Source organism: Cervus elaphus, chromosome 20, assembly GCF_910594005.1.
Source record: "Cervus elaphus chromosome 20, mCerEla1.1, whole genome shotgun sequence".
NCBI classification, from domain to species: domain Eukaryota; kingdom Metazoa; phylum Chordata; class Mammalia; order Artiodactyla; family Cervidae; genus Cervus; species Cervus elaphus.
In genome coordinates, this window is record NC_057834.1 from 113,363,278 (window position 1) to 113,384,203 (window position 20,926).

At 44.5% G+C, this 20,926-nt stretch overlaps 1 protein-coding gene across 9 annotated transcripts in view; it reads left to right on the forward strand.

The window, feature by feature from the left end:
- LRP8 (LDL receptor related protein 8) overlaps nt 1-19,990 on the forward strand; it is an 80,410-nt gene extending 60,420 nt beyond the window's left edge. For 6 of the 9 annotated variants that reach the window (XM_043879021.1, XM_043879014.1, XM_043879015.1 and 3 more), the window contains 9 exons: nt 1,094-1,212; nt 1,477-1,616; nt 3,099-3,240; nt 4,212-4,364; nt 5,267-5,491; nt 7,649-7,717; nt 11,737-11,909; nt 12,867-13,043; nt 15,207-19,990. In XM_043879021.1, coding sequence (XP_043734956.1) covers nt 1,094-1,212; nt 1,477-1,616; nt 3,099-3,240; nt 4,212-4,364; nt 5,267-5,491; nt 7,649-7,717; nt 11,737-11,909; nt 12,867-13,043; nt 15,207-15,245 — 1,237 coding nt within the window. In that variant the 3' untranslated portion in view covers nt 15,246-19,990. The remainder of the gene's footprint in view (nt 1-1,093; nt 1,213-1,476; nt 1,617-3,098; nt 3,241-4,211; nt 4,365-5,266; nt 5,492-7,648; nt 7,718-11,736; nt 11,910-12,866; nt 13,044-15,206) is intronic. The other 3 variants (XM_043879017.1, XM_043879018.1, XM_043879022.1) reach the window with 1 other exon arrangement.
- The last annotated feature ends 936 nt before the right edge of the window (nt 19,991-20,926 follow it).

Here is a 20,926-nt window from a genome sequence, read left to right on the forward strand (position 1 = left end):
AACAATCACTCGGCCCCTTAGCCCGGAGCCAGCTTGACTGGACACCAGGCTTCAGCACAGGCATTCTGGGGAGGGTTAAGCATGCAGGCTTGAGTTTCAACTTAAATTTGCAGCCTGGTTTCTCTGCTTGTTCACATCGTGATCTTAGGGAAGTCAGCCCCTCTGAGCCACAATTTACTCATCTGTAAATGGGACTAGTAATGATACCCTTCTGGGGTAATTGTGAGATTAGAATGAAAACGCTAGTTTGTTCAACAAATAGTAAATGAAGACCTATATCACACACAAACCACCTGCCAGGCATAAAATGAGGAATAACGCAGATGAGGAACCTTCCCTTAGTGGAATTTGTAGACTAGTGGGGAAAACAGACAGTAAATAAATACACCACACACCCGAAAGCATACATTAATCAACAATGGTGTGAGCGCTACAGAAGGGAAGAACAGGGTGCTTTAAGAGAAGATAACAGGGAGAACCTACTTACACTGAGGGGAAGGAAGAACCTACTTCCTTACCGAGAAAGATTCTCTACTGAAAAGACATTGTAAATGGCAAAAGAGTGGGAGCAAAGGCTCCGTGAAGGCCTTGGTGCTCTGAAGGACCTAAGAGAAGCCCTGTGGGGCAGCTGTGAGGTGTGTAAGGGAGGTGGGTGATGGTGCTAGGAGAAATAGCCAGAAAGGTAGGCAGGGCCCTGGTCATCAGAGCCTCGTCAGCTGTGGTAAGGATTTGGGGTCTGATTTTAACATCAATAGGAGAAGCCATCATAAAGTTTAAAAACTGGAGAGTGGTAGATCTTAAAAGTCCTCATCACAAGAAAAACAATTGTAGCTATGTGTGGTGCTGGATATTAACTAGCTTATTATGGCAGTCAGTTTGCAATATGTACAAATACCGAATCATTATGGTATGCACCTGAAACTAGCTCACCTGTCAGTTCTAAGATTTGATGTTCCCATGAACTTTAGAGGTCTTCTTCAGTCCCCACTAAGCATGATCTTCCAACATCCAGAGGGCCGTTGAGTCCTTGTGAGCCAGACCACCCCAGTCATGTTCCCTGTCAAGAAGCTCAGTTGGGTTTCCTCTCCTCTAGGTTCATGTATTGGTCTGACTGGGGGTTCCAGGCCAAGATTGAGAAGTCCGGGCTCAACGGTGTGGGCCGGCAGACACTGGTGTCGGACGGTATTGAGTGGCCCAACGGAATCACCCTGGGTGAGCCCTGCCTTCCTGGATTGGGGGGTGGGATGGGGTGGGCTGTTCTAGTGCCTGGTGCTGACCACTGCCTGGAGCTCCATGGGTCTTGTCTCCACATCCCCTCTTAGAGCCAGTGCCTATGTTTCCTGATGGTTTCCCTGGGCTGGCCTGCTCCTGAGGCCCGGCCTGGAGATGTGGGCAGGGAACGGGCACAAAGGAGCCGAGATCCAGGCTGCGATCGCAGGCTCAGCACCTGACCCCCTTGTCCTTCTCCTCCCCAAGATTTGCTGACCCAGCGCTTGTACTGGGTGGACTCCAAGCTGCACCAGCTCTCCAGCGTTGACGTCAGTGGAGGCAACAGGAAGATGCTGATCTCCTCCCCTGACTTCCTGAGCCACCCTTTCGGGATAGCTGTGTTTGAGGTGAGCCCCCAGAGGGGAGGCAAGGCTCCTTCAGGAAGCTGGAGCCTAGGAGAGGCTGTTCACTCAGGAAGACTCCCTGAGACTCGTCCAGGTGGAAACAAAGGGCCGGGGAAGCCAGTAGGCTCGTTTGTACACAATATGTGAGCTGCCTGCAAACAGAGGCTTTGCAGTCCCTTGTCCACCTGGCAGCCTTTCCTGTGCTTCCTCCCCACGGCCCCTCCCTCAGAGCACGTCTCATAGGTAAGTTGCTAGACCTTGTACCCTCAGCACCCAGCACTGTACCCACATATACAGAAGGTGCCCAATAAAGGGAGGAGAAGGAATTTACATTTCCTTAGTATCATTTACTATTGGAAATGGCCTGATAAATGCTATTCAATTCAACACACTCTCACTCACCTTTGCTGGACCCTGGGGTCATAGAGGTGAACCAGGCATCATCTTAACCCTGAAGAAAAAAAGACCACCCCCCACCCCGCCAAAAAAAAAAAAACCCCACAACAACAAAAAAGAAGCTCATGGGAGAGTGAAGAGCCAAGACCTTCCTGTGTTCTGACCCTGAAAACCTTTCTCCTTGGGGAATAAGGAAGCCAGAACCAACCAAGTTCTTGTACACACATACCTCTTCCCCATCACTCACTCTGCCATCAAGGGGAAGGGAAGCAAGGGGACATTGGCCCATGGTGGGTGTGGGCAATGTTTGCTTGGAGTGACATCACCCAGCACAGCTCTGAAACTGTGGGCAAAGCTCCACCTCCCACGTCCAGCCTCTGCTTCAAAAGACAGGTGTGTTCAGACACATGTGTTTGTACTTGTGCATATATGTGGCATGTAGGTGTATGTGCATGTGTGTACATAAATGCATCTGTTAAAATATGTGCATTCCTGTATGTGCTAGTGCTTGTGAATGTAAACGTGTATACCAATATTTAGACAAGTGCTCATTTAGTGTGCCTTTGGGTATGTAGATGAGCATGTGGGTTTGTGTCTAGGTCTGCACAGGGTTCACGGTTGTACCTGTAAATGTGAATTTGCCTACATATGCACATCTAGGCTTGTGTGGACTAACCATTGAATGCACACGCGTGTTCACACAGAGGCTGCAGGAGGGGGCCCTGTAGGGATAATACTCACTAAACCACACATCCTCTCCAGTCTTGGTCCCGGGCCCTAACAATGGTGATAGCTAAAGAGACCCAACCCAACCCTGGTTCTGCTGAACTCTAAGAAGCAGGCCTAGCTCAGTGTTAATGAGCAGCCTTTAGGTCAAAGCACAGAATCACTGAGTAACCCTCTGAGACAGAAGGAAACCACAGCGTATGCCACAGGTTAGAGCTGAGAGTCCCACCGTGAATCCGTAGACGGGAGAGCTCAGGGGAAATGCCGGAGCAGTTCTTATGACTGTGGTTTGAGCTGAGCCCTCAGACAGAGGTCATGGGTTTAGGCTCTAGGCCTCCCATTCTCTGTATCTGTACCCCACAGGACAAGGTGTTCTGGACAGACCTGGAGAATGAGGCCATTTTCAGTGCAAATCGGCTCAATGGCCTGGAAATCTCCGTCCTAGCTGAGAACCTCAACAACCCACATGATATCGTCATCTTCCATGAGCTGAAGCAGCCAAGAGGTGAGCCTTCCCCAGTCCCAAGTCCCCTGCCCACATCCTTTCCATCCAATAGGCAGGCTGCGTTCACATTCATGTCACATCTCTGCACCCCCAGAGGCAGTGGTGACAATCCCTCTCATTGGTGAACTGCTTTGCTGGCACATATTTTATTTCATTTGCCTCAAACTCTTGGTGCACTAAGGCTGGGTATAAATAAATGAACATACAAATGTCCCATTTTTGTCAGTCTTACAAATTATGGCAATTACTGTTCTCATTTAACAGCTGAAGAAACTGTAGTGGAGAAGTAAAATAATGTCAGCAGATCGTAGAGCTGAAGCCTAAACTTAGATCTGTCTGATTCCAGAGCAACGTTGGCCATGAAGGAGCCCATTGCTGCTCATTTGCAATTTGTTCATACTTGGAAGTGGTATAAACTAATGTATCCTAGGGCCATCAGTAAGTCAGCTGGCTGGTTGGGAACAAAAGCCAGGAATCCTATTATTAGGTTGTTCCCGCCTCTGTCACTAGGATATCCTCATTCTAACTGTATTGGAGAGGGTGAAGGTGGGGAAAAGGGGGTAAGGAAATAAGGTTGGTGCCTGATTCTAGATCTAGAAATTTAAAGAAGAAAGAGATGTGGCATAGGGAGGCAAAAAACGGTCTCTGGAGTCCAACAGACCTCAGTTTAAATTATTTCCAAAATTACAAGAGGCATAGCTTTGGCAAATTTGTTCTCTTTAAGCAGTCTTGATTTTTTTTTTTTTTTGGTCAGTCTGGGCATAACACCCCGTCCTCAGAGTTGTTGTCAGCATTAAACGAATGTGGGGATAAAACAGCAGGTCCATTGGTGGAAGGTGCTCGATAGAAGTAGCAGAGAAAGTGTTTTGATTGAGCCGAGTGGGCAGGACCTCGTCCTTGGGAGGAGGGAGAACCTGGCATGTCCCGTCTGTGCCCCGACGCTCTCTCTCCGTCTCTCTCTGTGCCCTTAGCTGCAGATGCCTGTGAGCTGAGTGCCCAGCCCAATGGCGGCTGTGAGTACCTGTGCCTTCCTGCTCCTCAGACCTCCAGCCACTCCCCCAAGTACACATGTGCCTGTCCTGACACAATGTGGCTGGGCCCTGACATGAAGAGGTGCTACCGAGGTGAGCAGAGCTGCCGGGAGGGCTGGCCCTGGGAATGGCAGACCCCTCTGCTGAAATATTCCTTGATTTCTGGGAAACTGTGTGTCCCTGGATTCCTGCATCTTCTCTGGCTGCTTTTTGCCTTCGTAGGCTCTTCTTTACTTACCCTGAATGCCGGTGTCCTGTAGGCTCCCTCCAAGGCTGTCTCTTCTCACTTCCAAGAAAGATGCACATATACACACAGCATTTTAAATTCCGCTTCAGGGGGATCTGGAACCCCTTGAAGACCTCAAATTGAGAAGCCTTTATCCTCATGGCTTCAGTTACTATTTGTATGCAGGTGACTATAATCTTGCCTGTTTCTCACCCAGAACTTCACACACTACCAAAAGTCCTTTTGTGATATGACTGGGACTAACAGTGAATACTTCAACCATATAAATCACATTCATTCCCCAGTCTCAATGAAGATACAAGGCCTTTTGTTTGAGCATAGGTCTGCTGCATCATTTATGATTTCCAGATTCAACTGTTTATGGTAGAGTGAGAATTTGAACCTAGTAATATAACAGTATACATGTATTTTTTTAAAAAAATCCTTCTCGATTTACCTGATTTCCACTGCTCCCATTCTTTTATAGTGATCTTTCCCACACCTAATCTGACAGCACTGTTTTAATAACTCATCTTTATCAAATCAAGGTGCAGTATAAACAGATAAGATGCTTGTCATTCAGCTAAAGAAAAGATGGTAGCCCATCCAGGAGGACTAGAGCTGAGCTCTAGGATTAGGGCACTTGAGCTGAGCGATGAGGATGAGTTTATAAGTATACCTCACCGAGTATGCTTATAGAGCAATAATTTAGGCACTAAAACAGCAAAAGTTCTCTGTCCAAGTGATCTGTATGCTATTTCCCCTTCAGCACCTCAGTCTACCTCAACTACGACGTTAGCCTCCACCACAGCGAGGACACTAGCCGACACCAGCAGAGCCCCTGGGACCACCACCCACAGCCCCACCTACCAGAACCACAGCGCAGGGACACCGAGCCTGGCCGCCGCGGCCCCAAGCTCAGTTAGCGTCCCCAGGGCTCCCGGCGTCAGCCCGTCCACCCCAAGCCCTGCAACCAGCAACCACTCCCAACACTGTAAGGAAATGAGTTCTGCCTTCTTGCATGACATGGGAGGGTCCTAGGGAAGCCAGGGTGGGAGGATCTGTGGGAAGAAGAGATCATACCAGACTCTAGTACTGGCTTATCAGCAGGGAGGAAGCAGGGGGAGGCAGAGCACCAGCCTGCAATTTGGAGTCACAGGTGCTCCTGCCTCATAGAGGGTCTTGAGGGAAGCTACTTCTTGTCTCTGAGCCTATTTTCTCACCTACAAGGTGGGATAATAATAACCCTTCCCTACCTGCTTGGCAAGGTTACGATGAGACAGAGGAGACCGTGTGAACAGAAGTGCTTGTGCACACAGCCTCTGCTGACTGCCGTGGTGTGTCTACGTCACACGCTACTGACGAGTATGAGGGCGCGACCCTCAGATTCAGAAACTTAAACTTCAGAAGCCCTGGTCTCAGCACCAGCACCCTCTGTAGGTTCCCCAGGTAGTCATATCCATAACTATGGTCTGCTCATGCCTCTCTGCAAACCCTGGGATGAGTTCACCACTTATTAAATCACTGGGAGCAGTGATTGTCACTGCTAGAAATGTTCTGTCTCATTAACCAGTGAGTACTTTTTAAATTGAGTTACCTGCTAGGGGGAGTTCATTTAAGAGGATAAACTATCTTTTAAATTTTTTCCCACATGTGCATGGCCCAGAAACTACACAGCTTGGCAGCATCTTTCTAATCAGGCCCATCTTGGTCCAGAAGTGGGATTTTCAGAGTTGAGTGTTTACCCTGGAGTTCAGAGAGGCAGATGGAACCTGTGTAAGGTCCAGTTCCTCTTATCTGGGCAGAGCTCTGACCAAGGGGTCTCCCCACTGGCTTCATCACACGCTAGGCTCTAATATTACTGTCCTGTGCCTTCTCAGGGCCCAGAAGGAGAAGAGAGCGGCATTTCAGCAGAAAACTTTGTAAGCCAGTGCAGCTCTTTCTCCCCTTGATAATTAGGTTCCCTTAGAGCAGCTTGGAGAAGGAAATGGCAACCCACTCCAGTGTTCTTGCCTGGAGAATCCCAGGGACGGAGGAGCCTGGTAGGCTGCCGTCTGTGGGGTCGCACAGAATCGGACACGACTGAAGCGACTTAGCAGCAGCAGCAGCAGAGCAACTTGGAGAAGTAGACACGCTAAGAGGTTGGCATCTGGCCATTGCCAGGGGACAGTCATCTCCTGTCTAGGAGTAAATGTAGGTGATGGCTCATCTCACACCTCAGAGGGCTATCACGAGCATCCAAGAGAAAACTGCTTTTTCAGCTAAAACATTCTATACAGATGTTATAATGAAGATGAGTGTAAGAGTGGAAAAGATGGCACAACTTACTTTTAAAACTACATAGTACAATTTCCAAGCACTTTTCAGTTTAGAATCTGCTTTTATCTGCCCTATACAGGCCTCACCACAACTCCTACCCCACTCTCTGGCCTCTTTGAACTTGGTAAGGCTGTGTCAGGCACTGTGCTAAGTAAGCACTTTACATAAATTATCTCATTAATCTTCACAATATCCCTAGGAAGTAGGTATATAATTATCCTCCTTTTAAAGGTAAAAAAATATGATATTTATGACATACAACAACTTGCCCAAGGTCACAGAAAGAGTGAAGAGAGCCAGGATTTGAACCCTAGAAGTCTGACCATGAAGCCTGTACTCTGGATTCCACTAAGCTATATTGTGTCTCATTTTAACTACTTTTTGAAAGTAAACTGATAATGCAAACGGTACTGCAGACAGTCTATTTTGGGTGGAAACAGGGAGAGATAACGCAAGAGATGTTGGCTGAAAGAGGCAGTTGCCCCAAGCATCAGCAACATAAAGACCTAAGGATTCAGCCCCGAGCTTCCTGCCACCCAGACACTGTGGAAGGGGTAAGGGATTTAGGTCACAAGTCCTGGCTTTGAGCCCCAGCTTTGCCACTTTGAGAGTCCTCATAATCCAATAAGTCTCAATTTCCTCATCTGTGAAATGGAGATGACCTCTGTCCTGATAAGATCTGGAAAGACTAAATTATTAAGCATTGAGCAGGACCATCATTTTGGAACAGGGACAAGAAGCAGTTGGGTAGTTTTTACTGCATGAGGCCAGCAAGGAAGGACTTGGGCTCACAGTGATAGAGCATCATCCTGCAAATGTCTGTGTTTTGCAGATGGGAATGAAGGTGGAAAGATGGGCTCCACAGTCACAGCTGCTGTCATTGGGATCATCGTGCCCATGGGTGAGTGTGGCCCCAAATCCCTGGGGAGAAAAGAGAAACCCTGTCCAGGATTTGGGAAAAATCGTTAGAAGGACAGAGCACTCAGCACGCTGACCTCTCATTGACTTTTCTGCCCTGGCAGCCTTTCTGCTCACCTCCCAGTCCTGGTGTAGTCTGGTTTCTTAGCTTGGTACCCAAGGCCCTTCAGGACCTAGCCCCAAACAACTATCCAGATATTTTCCCCATTACTCCTCACTGACACTATACATACCAGCCATGTGAAGCCAAACGGTAGGCTCCATGAGGACAGGCCTGGTGTCTCTCTTGCTCATGACTCTGCCCAGCTCCTAGTGGTGTCTGGCACGTGGGAAGAAATAACAAATTTGTTGAATGAATGAGTAGGACAAAAGTAATACATTGAAAAATATTAGTAGAGCTACTTGCCATTCCTTTAGTAGATCATGCTATCTTGCCTTTTTTCTGTTTGGTTTTCAACAAACATTATCAAACAGCTGTGTTCATGGGATTTTCCAGGCAAGAATACTGGTGTAGTTTGCCATTTCCTTCCCAAAGGGGATCTTCTCAACCCAGAAGTTGAACCTGTGTCTCCTGCATTGGCAGGTGGATTCTTTACCACTGAGCCACATGGAAAGGCCTGTCAAGCCACTAGGGCTTCCCTGGTAGCTCAGCTGATAAAGAATCCACCTGCAATGCAGGAGACCCTAGTTTGATTCCTGGGTTGGGAAGATCGCCTGGAGGAGGGAACGGCTGCCCACTCCAGTATTCTGGCCTGGAGAATTCCAAGGACCGTATAGTCCGTGCGGTCACAAGGAGTCGGACATGACTGAGCGACTTTCCCTTTCACATCAAGCAGCTATGATGTACCAGATTCTGTGATAAGGGGAGGGAATGTGGTTAAAAATAAATATGACATGGTCTTGTCCTCTAAAAGTTTATAGACTTGTTGGAGAGACACATAACACAGATAATTTGATTCTGAAAGGATAAGTCCTAAAATGAAGCCATAGGCAGTTCAGTAGATGTGTTGAGGGGGCACTTCTCTTGAAACTGGGAGAGAAGGAAAGCGGGTAGGGGAGAGTTCTTAGTGGAAATGATACTTGAGCCAAATCAGCCAAATGAAGAAGGATCAAGAGCAACACAAGCAAGTGAAGACAGCATGAACAAAGCCACGGGATATGGTATGGGAGGGTGGGAGCGCGGTGGGTTTGGAGCATGGCCAGGATGTCACATTTGTTTCAACCTCACAGAGAGCCATATGGGATGATTCGTTCTCTCTTACCCTGATGTTCACTTAGTATGCTGCACATCCTGTCTCTCATACCAGTCTTTTCTCTTGGTCGGATCTTTGTATTGTGATTGCCCATTTGTAGGTTTATCTCCCTTACTTGCCTATGAGTATCTCAAGGATAAGGACTTTGCCCTTTAATCCTGGGAATCCCCAGCATCGTGGTGAGTTAGTGAGTGAATGTTTTAAAAACTTCAGCACCATGCAAGGGACTGTTGCGAGGTACCAAGGATTCAGGGAAGGAAAAGATTAACGACTTTTAAGAGCTTTTAGTCTTTAATCAGACTTAATCATAAAAAAGGTGATTCAGGAGAGGAGTTACTGTATATTATAAGGTGCCATGATAGAGGCATGGTGCTCTGTGGAGGGGAGAGAGTAGGCACTTCTGGAGAAGGTGGCATGTGAATTGGTCTTGAAAGGTTCATCAGTAAAGGTGATGGTGAGATCCAGGCTCATTTTGAGTGGAGTGAGTGGAAAATACTCAGCATTATGTAGTGAAAAAGAAATCAACCCCTTTCCTGCCATCCTCTGGTCTATAGAAGAACATGCATGTGCTGTTTCCCAGAGGTAACCTTCCCTAATATAATCATTATTTTAAATTTCTGCTAATCTGAGGGGTGAAAGATGAATATTCTTTCCCTGATATTTCCCTGTGAGGTAGAGCATAAACTTATTGGCCATTTACATTTCATCCTTTATGAATTGCCTATTCATGGTCTTTTCTTATTTTTCTATTGATTCTGTCTTGTTCTTACTTATGTATAGAAATATTGATACCTAATAAATGTTAAGCCTTTGTAATATATGTTATAAATCATTTCTCCCATACTACAATTTGATTTTTAAAATTTGTTGATAGTCTCTTTTGCCATTCATAAATTAAAATTTTTAAGTATCATATCATATCATTAGTCTCATGGGTTTTATGTCCTGCTTAGGAAGATCTGCCTCATTCTAAGTTATTAAAATATCCCCTATATATTTTTCTACTATCAATAATTTAAGCATTTTTAGTGTTTAATTATTAATTTATTCAGAATTTAGAGTATAGCATGAGGTACAGATTTAACTTTTTTTCATGCCTGTCTGGTTTTCACAAGACCATTACTGAATAGTCCATCCTTTCCTTATGACTTGAATTGTCATCTTTACTATGAATTGTATGCCTGTATATACCTTGTTCTGCTTCTAGGCTATTTATTCTCCTCCACCAATTCCTGTATACCATTCCTAGCTACTAGAAGCACATTTGTGATATGTTTTAATATCTAATAGGGCATTATTATTCTCAGAACATTTTCTTAGCTATTTTTTCAATTTCTCTTCTAGGTAAACTTTAGAATAATCTTGTTAATTCTATAAAAAATATGATGAAATCTTACACCTTGGGTATATAAATTGACGTTTGGAGAATTTACATTTTTATAGCATTGAACCTTCCCACTGAGGAACATGACACATCTCCCTATTTATATGAACCTTCTTTTATGGGCTTCAGTAGAATTGTATAGATCACATAGGGCTCGCCCATTCCTATTGGGTTATCCCGAGTATTTTATAGTTTTTTGTTGGGCTGTTATGTGTTCTTATTATATCCATTTGCTAATTGATTATTGCTGATTAATAGGAAAGCTATTGATTTTTTTATGTTGTTTTTTTTGGCCACAGTGTGTGGCATGTAGAACTTCCCCAACCTGGGATTGAACCCATGGCCCCTGCAGTGGAAGCGCAGAATCTTAACCACTGAACCACCAGGGAAACCCCAATTGTTTATGTTGATTCTTGAGGAACTAAACTTATTTCTAGTAGCTTGTCATCTGCTTTTCTAAGAGTTTCCAGACCTACAGTGTATGTTTATGATAGTTGGTTTCTCTCTTTCCCATGTGTGCCTTTCAGTTCTCTGTCTGGTCCTACCGGGATAACAAATACTAGCAGTGATAGCAGGCATCCTTGCCCTGTTCCTGTCTTTATGGGTATCATTATTAGTGATTATTATAATCTTACCAAAGTGGAAATCCCTCTATAGCACCCTGGATGGCTGTCACCCAGCCTCACTTGAGTGCTCACTCATGGTGACCACTTACTGTCTTATGAATCTGCTTGCCTCATTTTTGCCCAGCTCTATTTGAGAACTTCCTCCTTCACTCATTAGCATACCATTTATTTTAACTCAGAGCCTGTGTTTCCCTGCTGTGTCCCCTTCTAGAGATGTTCCTCTTCTTGCAGAGACCCAGCTTTGGAAAGAAGCACCCCACCCCACCTTACCCTCCCCCCTCCAATTTTGGGAGAGAATGGTTTTCTTAGAGAAATCTAGGGAAGCAGCAAGAATGTGGTGAAGAAATTCACTCATTTACTCAGCATGTGACTGAGCACCTACTCAGTGCTGGGCACAGGGCATAGAGAGAGAAAGAAGACACAGTCGCTGCCCTCAAAGAGCTCGGTCTAGCTGAGGATGCAGAGAAAGTACAGTGCTGTGGTCTAGAAACACACGTGAGGGAAACACTGACTGTACCATGCGAGGCTGAGAGCATTTGAGCTGGATCTGGAAGGATGAGCAGTTAATGAAGGAAAAGCTAAGAGAAGGGCTTCCCAACAGCAGAAAAAGGATATGCAGAAACAGAGCCTGAGGAGCAAGGGGCAGTCAAGTAGGAGTGGTGATAAGAAACGCACTGACGTCTGGGCAGCGGGCTGGAGCCTGCTGGATGTACCCAGTGTGACGTGTCTCCTCCTCCAGTGGTCATAGCCCTGCTGTGCATGAGTGGCTACCTGATCTGGAGAAACTGGAAGCGGAAGAATACCAAAAGCATGAATTTCGACAATCCAGTGTACAGGAAAACTACCGAAGAAGAGGAGGAGGATGAGCTGCACATAGGGAGGACTGCTCAGATTGGCCATGTCTATCCAGCAGTAAGTATTCCTTGCTGGAAGGATTCCTTCCTGCCTTCCTTTCCTCCCTTCCCCTCTCCCTCCCTCCCTCCTTTAGACATTTATCAAGAACCAGCCATGTGCCAGGCATTGTTCTAGGCCCTGGGGACACAGAAATGCTGGGGCAGGTGGTTGGGGTAGAAGGGTATCAGAACAACCTTGTACCTAGAAGCTCTTGCTGGAGTAAAGAGGCCTGTCTTTGTGCTGAGCAAGGTTTCAGAACCTGTGGCCTAGAAAGGTAACCGTGGTCCTTCAATTCAAACTCATTCATTACAGTAAGCACTGTACACCCGTTATGTGCCAAGTACCACATTAGATTCCAAGTGTTCAAAAGTTAAGACGGGATGTACTTGCTTCCAGGGAGCTGGTGGGGGAGTTAGAGAGTCACTTGCTATTGAACAGCTGTGCGCTAAGTGCCATGGTGGAAGCCCAGGGGCCTCCTCTTCTAAGCTGTCCCTGGTTTCTTTTTCTCCCATTGCCTCTCTCCATCACAACACATGTCACACTGTAGTCTACTTGCCTGTATACCCATTGGTCTCCCCACTAGACTGTGAGCTCCTTGAGGGCAGGATTGTCTGATTAATGTGGCCCTGGTACCTAGCACAGCATAGCTGGCTCCCAGTAAATATTTGTTGAACCAATGCTATGGAAATACCCACAAAGGAGCTGTTAATGCTCTTTGAGAAATCAGGCAGGAATGCCTCACAGAGGAGGTGACAGATGAACTGTGTCCTTGAAAGATTAATAGCAGTCTTCCACGTAGAGAAGGGGGAAAATGACATTTCAGAAAGAAGCATGTGCAGAGGCTGAGAGGCACAACAGGGCGTGGCTTGTTGGGGGAGCGAGGACCACACAGTGGCTGAAGCAGATGTCATGGTTGTATAGCCGAGTCGGGGCTGAGTGTGACCTCATAGGTCATCCAGTCCATCCCCCTGTCAGGCAATCAGCAGCTTTGATCACCCACTGTGGGCAGAGCCCTGTCTTGGGGAGACCAGAGAACTGGAAGACCCAGCCCCTGCCCTCAAGGAGCTTTTTGTCTTGCCGGGGGAACCAAGGTCACAGCCGCACCAACTCCCGAAGAACCCTCTTTCCGAGCTGCCTGTCGTCAAGTGCAAGGTAGGGCAGCGCCACTCTGAGTCTGAGGGGCTGATGAGTGAGGGCATGAACCAGCCAGGTGCAGCCAATCCTCGAAGGCTTTCTGGTTCTGGAAGGCTGCAGGTTGTGAGCTGGGTGTTGGGGCAAGTTGCAGACTAAGGAAATGGCATGTGGAAGAAATGACTGAGTATGGGGCAGGACGGACAGAATGGCTGCTAAAGCTATGAAGGGGAGACATGGGAGATAAGTTTGATGAGTGAGGAGGGTTAGCAGATGGCCTTGAGGATCCTTAACCTCGGCCAGTCCAAGCAAACAGTTGCTTAACCAGTTTTTAAAGATCAGAGAGGGCACAGTGGAAGGAATGTTGAGCTTGGAGTAAGGAGATGACTCCCAGTTTCACTGTTCCACAGCCCTATGATCTCTGTCCTTTCTACGTGCTCACTTTTATTTGTAAAATGGGAATGATAACCCCCCTTCCCTTTACAGCCTGAGTTCAAGTGAGATAGCACATGTGAGAATGTATAAAGCTCCCTGTACATGTGAATTGTCACTGTTTCCAGAGAAGGAAACAGTCACTCAGGAGGAGCTATTCCTGATGAAACTAAGGCCTGAAGAATAAGCTCCTGCCAGCTGCAGAGAAATAGAGTAGGAGAGCGAGGAAATTGACATTTAGTAAGAATCTACTGTTTCAGACACTATTCAGTGTTTTACATAAATTTTCTTGTTTAGTCTTTACAGTAACTTATATACTTGACATTATTAGCTCCATTTTGCAGATGAGGAAACTGAGACTCAGAGAAATTGAATAACTTACCTAGGATCACAACTAGGAAGTGGCAGAACCAGGATTCACACTCTTGTCTGTATGTACACAAAAGTCTATGCTCTTTCCACTATATCTCAGTGTATCTAGCCTTGAAGCTGTGGAAATCAGTGTTCTCAACAATCTGTTCTCTCCCCTGGCCCCTTCTCGGGTAGCTCCACTATCACTGCTGGGACCTGCCTTTAGCCTGGAGATCTGTCTTGAGGAGGAGGGTAACAGACTAGAAGTTTAGTGGAGCAAGGCCATGACATTCCTGCAAAATCACAAATAACCCAAAGATGATTTGACAGGCTGTCTTATGTTGGTTAGGTTGATGTAGAATACTCTGGATCCCACATGTGTTAGATACTATATTAAACACTCTCCATACATGATCTCATTTGATAGGTCCTATTACTATTCCCATTTAACAGGTGATGAAACCAAGGCTCAGAGAGATAAAGTGGCTAGCCCAAATTCATAAAGCTATGAGAAAGATCTTAAAACAATGGGGTCTATCCAAAGGAGGGTATTGAGGAAATGGAAGAGTGGGGCACAGGATAAAATCAGGACCACATTGGGGGAGCTAGATGTGCCGGAGAAAAAGATGCTCAGAAGAAAGGGAAGGGAATTCGAAACTGAAAATTTCAAGGGTTATCTGTGTAGAACTCTCTGAGCCTAAGAGAGAGAATCAGGGAACATCAGAAGAAGTAAAGAAACAGATCTCATGGGAAAGAATTTAAATCTACTGTCTACAGTGGAATAGACTGGCTCAGGGGTTAGTGGTCTCACCATCTAGAATCACCCATTTGTGGCAGAAGGAAGTCGAGTATCTAGTGACTCGAAAGTAGGGGTGAGGGAAAGAGGGGTTAATGTAATTGACCTCCATTGCCTCCCAATTCTATACAATTAGTTGGAGGGGTGCAGCCGATTACCTTCCTGATTGTGATCAGTGTGATAGAAATAGACAGAGTGATAGAGGTGTGATAGAGGCCTGGGATTAAACATTTGCAAAGCTAACCCACTGAAGTTCAGCAAACCTAAAATCGTATAAGGGAGGATGGAGAGAGTTTAGATCTCTGTAGCCCCCTTCTTTACAGAGACAGCACAGAATGATGAAAAAAACTACAGCTCTGGAGTCATACAGATCTGGGTTCAAATTGAGTTCACCCACTTGCTGTGTGACCCAGGAAAAATGCTGTTTAAGCTCATCGCGTCTCAGTTTTCTCATCTGTAAAATAAATATGACAAACCTGTCTTCTGAGGTAGTTTGAAGAGTATGTGAGCTACTGCCTATAAAGTAATAGAATTTCTGGTACGTTGTGATCCAATAAATAGCTCCAGTGGATCTAATGATGATTTCTTTGCTCTGTCTCCCCCAGCGAGTGGCATTAAGCCTTGAAGATGATGGACTGCCCTGAGGATGGGACCACTCCCTTCGTGCCTCATGGAATTCAGTCCCATGCACTACACTCTGGATGGTGTATGCCTGGATGGAAGGGTTTCTGTACTTGAGTCTGTGTGTGTGTGTGTGTGTGTGTAATTTTTTTAATTTATGTTGCAGAAAGGTAACCACAAAGTTATGATGAACTGCAGACATCCAAAGGATGTGAGAGTTTTTATATGTATAATGTTTTATACACTTTTTAACTGGTTGCACTACCCATGAAGAATTCATGGAATAGCTACTGCTGAGTGACTAACATGATGTACATAACCAAATGGGGCCGATGGTACAGTAGCTTACTCATCATTTAAAAATTTTATTTACAGAGGGCTTTTGGTTTGGAGGGTCTTTTTTAGGTTTCAGAGTTATGTTTTGTTTTTGTTTTTTTTGTAAATAGAATGATAATGCTTTGTGGCTATCCATCAACATAAGTAAAAAGAAAAAAAAAAGAAGACACTTCAACTTCCTCTCCCATTTAGGTTATTTATTAACATAATTCAAAACCAAGATTAGCTCTGTAAGTAATTTATAGATGTGAGAGTATTTATTTTTGGTATGATTGGCCCACTGTGTGGTCTCTGTGTGCATTTATGTTTCTGCGTGTACGTGAGTGAGAGAGAAAAATCTGTAGAGAAGAGGCACACCTATGGCTGTTGTTCAGTTACATAAAGATAAGTATATTTTAAAACAATCCACAAGAGAGGGGTATCTGTAGTTTTCAGAGAAGCCTTTGTAAATTTGGCTCAGAAAAGAGAGATCGTGATTTGTGCAAACATGCAGTGGAAGAGGTAGAGCTTTTCTGCCTCTGGCCACTCCTGGGACTCCAGCCAGTCAGAAAAGGGCCCCTCAGCTCACAAGGGGCTGCCGTAGCTCTCACCTGGGCTTTCTCTTCTGTGGCTAAAGCCAGTGTACAGACTTCACACCGTACCCAAAGTTCTCGCAAGCTCAGGTGAGAACATTCCTGAACCTCAGCTACTCCTTGTTTTAAAGTCCAGCATTTCAAGTAACTTCATTTTCCTTCAGGACACCTGGATTGAATTCATTGTTTTCTCTGAAGCATACTGAGGGTGCCATCCTTACTTAGAAAGAGCTAAGTGGAGATGTTTTTAGAACCTCCCAAGTTTACTTTAGGGACTGGCTCAGACACTTACCTCTGAGTATCCTATGGGTGAGGATAAGGACGGAGGAATAGGTTTTGTTCATCTCTATTTCGCCCTTCCCCTTACTCTCTGCCACATCCTTAAGGTGGGGAAAACAGTTTAAGGTGATACATAGGTTTGTTACCATCATGTGTCTACATAGATGAACTGCTATTTGGCTTAAAGCAGAAAAGGTGGCCAAACTTAAAGTCCTGTTTGAGGAGGAAATGGCATACACAATATTATAGTTTACTGGATATATATGTTCACACAGGAATTTGGTTTACTGCTTTGTAAATAAAAGGAAAACTCTGGGTATATGTATAGATTTTTTTTTCATTGTGGACACTTATTTTGCTTTTCCTGGGTCTTGGGGGATGTGGGGAGAAGTGCACTTTTCTTTTTTGGGGTCTACCATTGAAAAGATAATCTTACAGTCCCAGAAGGAATTTAGTCCCCGTTGACTCTTATCCAAGGTGTGGTCTTTTATTAACTCAGATGTTCTGCCACTTCATACCCACTGGACAACCAGGGACAAGGTGTCACATGGAAATGTTTGGTGTAAGTAGGAGCGGAGGACATGTACCTAACCTGAACATACCTGGAACTTGACACTTTTAAGCAAATTCCTCTCCTCCACTCTTGAGCTGCCTCTAACTCAATGAAGCTTGGATGTCTCACCAGCTTGATACCCTCTGAATTTGCAGGCAGTGATTCTGGAGTTCTATCACCCTCTTCCTAGGACCTTTCTCCACATCACTCATGGTCTTGGAACCTGGGTACTAAGCTTTGCATAAACAAGCAGTTTCTTCATGATATACATGTGTGGATAGTCCTGAAACATTCATCGAGAGGGTGCATGCAACTGACATAGAATGACCAACACCAAACAGAATTTTAAGAACAGAGGGACAACTCCTGTGGAGCCTAATGACTTACTATTCTTTCAGAAACGGGAAGTAAAATTATTTTTGACTGAAGAAAAATGACGAAAGTAAAGACACTGAAATTTACACAAAACAAGCAACTTTCCCTGTAACCTGCCTCCAAAGAAACAGAATTTCTGGGGAAATGATAATAGTGACTAATGCATAGTTTCTAAACTTTCAGTCAGATCCTGGCCTTTGAAGAAAAGAATAATGAGTGGGGTCAGGATGATTCAGCCTGAAATCTCAAAATGATGATGAAACACAACTTTCTGGGAGGCATCCATGTTTCCTGTGACATAAGAACCTATGTGCTCAGTTGCTCAGTCGTGTCTGACTCTTTGCAGCCCCGTGGACTGTAGCCTGCCAGGGTCTTCTGCCCATGCTTCCTGATTATGCTACCACTGTGGTTTGGAAGAGGCTGTTATGGGAGCAACCTACAAAAAAAAAAAAAAACCTGTGGAATACTCATGTATTGGATGGCATTAAATAAGATGAAGTCTGAGGAGTCAGGTCCATCGTTCCCTATTCTTGGAGGCATTTTGAGGTGTAGTTGCACTTCTGTTGCCTTTTGCCCCTGTGTCATCATATATCTACAGCCAATAATGGATCACAGAGTCATTGGACTATAGTGCTGGAGGGGCATTTAGAGATAAGGCCCAAAGGTTAGACAATTTACCAGATATATATATATATAAAAGAAACTAGTCCAAGGCCTTTTCCGCCCTTTCCTTTTCCAGGAGACTACTTTGGGCTGCCCGAACACTGTATCAAACCTGCTACCTATCTTAGGGCCTATCTTTCTGGTGGAATTTTGAAGGCCCTGGCAGAAATGGTCTTCCAGAAACAGAGGAAACTAAAATTTTATTTATTTATTCTTGAGAGCATGATTATTAAATAGATTGAGGTAAACTGTAACCTCAGAATGAGATTGGATTTACATTTATAGCAATAAGTATGATCCATCCCTCCAGCTGTCTATGTGATTGCAATATGTATATTCATCCACTGAAACTATTTGCTAGGTAGCAACTAAGTGCCAGGTACTGCAGATGTACAAGTCAATCAAATGCTTTCTGTCCTGATGGAACTCACAGTAGCAATTAGAGGAAGACATATGTGGAACAAACAAAAAAAAGAGTAGGTTTTTTTTTCTGTTTTGGAGTACTATTAGGTTACAAAGGAGAGAGAGGTCATTTCTACCTGAGGAGATAAAGAATGGGGTCAAGAAAGGCATTGTAGGAAAAGTAGACCTAAGCTAAGTCTCAGAAATGAAGTCGGGGTGTCCAGGCTGCTTCAGGCAGAAGACACTGAGCTGAGACACAGAAGCATGAAAGAGCATTTTAAGGAACTGAACGTAATTTGTAATGAGCAAAAGGCTCAAGGGAGACTTAGCAAGAAATGAGGCTGGATGGAAAGATAGGTTCAATGTAAGCACTTTATAGAATACTTCTATTTAATTTCTGATTCAATTAATCAAATTTTCTTGGTCATTTACTGTGTGTAAGGTACCAAGTACATCACGGAAAATTGATCAGGATGTGTTGCAAGCACTTTGCAGACATGACAGTCTTTACCCTCAAGCTTTCCTGTGGCCAAAGGAAAATAGTGACTGCTTTTCATATATTTGTGTCAGAGTTTTTTGACATGGTCAATGAAGACTGATATGAGGGCAGTGGGATTTTCACAGAATCATTCCATGTTGTCAAGAGCCTCTGGGACTTTCTCAACCATGAAAAAGAAAACTGGAAATTTTGGAAGACGTGGTGTCCGCAGAGGGGACCCCCAGCACTATCCAGTCAGGTACTGGAAGGAATGGGGAGAGGGCACAGGAATGAGAGCCTCTCTACTCCTCTCCCTCAATCCTGCTACACACTCATCATTTCACAAAACAGAAACGAGTTATCAGTTCAGTGCTTCAGAGTAAATCATTTCTTTTCCTGGCAATGCACAAAGAGTATTGGAATTTTCCCACTATTTTTAGGATATTGAGGACTTTCAGGATGTGGACAACTTTGAGGTGGAGGAATTAACAGCTTCACATTTTCAGTTAACATAAGAAATCAGGAAGCTTTGTTCAGGCTATGCACCATGTGCATAGTTGAGAATCAGCAGAAATCCTCGCATTTGCAAATACTTTGTGCTATAAAAAGTAATTTTAAAAAGCCACCTGTATATGTGTGTGTATATATATATATTTAAAGACATGAAGGTTTTGATACTTTTTTACAAAAATTACAAGAGAAAATATCTGTACAAACCATGTGTTTTAAATAGCATTTTGTTCTATACAAGCTGTTGTTGATGTGAGGTGAAGTACTGGTTTGCAGACTCCATCCCATTGTACCCAAGTGAATTTTCCTTGTTTGTCTTCCCCGAATACCCCTAAATGATCGTATTTGATGTAACAGGCATGTTAGAATGTTGGGTCACACTAACCATTTCTACTTTTTGTCTTGTCCTTCTGAGTTCCCTTAGCTTCTGTACTCAGTCCCCTTTGCAACCTGGATTCTCTTCCAGAGGCAAGGGGTGATGTGCTGCATCTCACTAGTTGTACTGGCATCATCTTGGTGAACTAAAAACAAATGTGGACATTTGTAAACTTGGTGCACTGTTTCTAGAGAGAGATTAAATTCCTTTTATTAAATCTGAAAGTACTGTGATGCTTTAATGAGTGGGGAGTGAGCAATCTTGTGAGATAAAGACTCTAATATTATCATTCCCATCTTAGAGATGAGAAAAAGAATGAGGGCACTGCCCAAAGTCAACAGTTATGCCCCCAAAACACATGTAGCACATGTGGTGTCCTCTGCCTCAGTTTTCCTTCTCTCTCTTCATCTGGCTTAACTCCTGTTTGTCCTAAGTACTCTGCTTAGGGAGCCTTCTATGTTCTCTCAGACTCAGACCTAACTTGTAAGGTTAGGGAACTCTGTGCTTCCACAACAAATTTTGCCTACTTGTATTCCAGTGCTCTGCCTCTCACTCCCATGCCAAGGAGGTTGTTTTTACCAAGGTGACCCAGGATCTCCTTAATTATAAACCTTGGAAATACTTTCAATCCTTTTCTTCCTTGACCTAGAAGCAGCGTATAACACTGTTGGCCCTCCTGCCTTAAAGTACTCTTATTTTGGTTTCCATGATACCATACTCCTGATTTTTCCCCTACCTTTCTGACTTCATCTTAATCTCCATTGTCTGTGAGTTTCATTCTTCTAATCTTTCCATTTTACAATCCAGTCTACAACATTGCAGACAGAGTGATCTTTCTAGAATGCAATAGGTCTTGTCACCAACACCCTTTTCCACTTTCCTGCTTAAAGCCCTTCATCTGTTTTCCTTGCATTTAAATCCAACAGCCTTGGGGTTTTAACCCAAACTCCTTAACATGTGTTATAAGGTCCTTCGTGATTAGTCTTGTACCTCTTCTACAACCTCATTACTATATTCTCAACTTTTTTTTTTTTTTTTCTGTATTTTAACCAAAAAGTTCTGGGCCCTCTGTCTGGAACATTTTCTTCAGGGAGACTTAACTTAGTCCCCTAGACTGGATTAGGAGCATGGGCTTCCATGCTATTCTGTGCTTCCCCTAT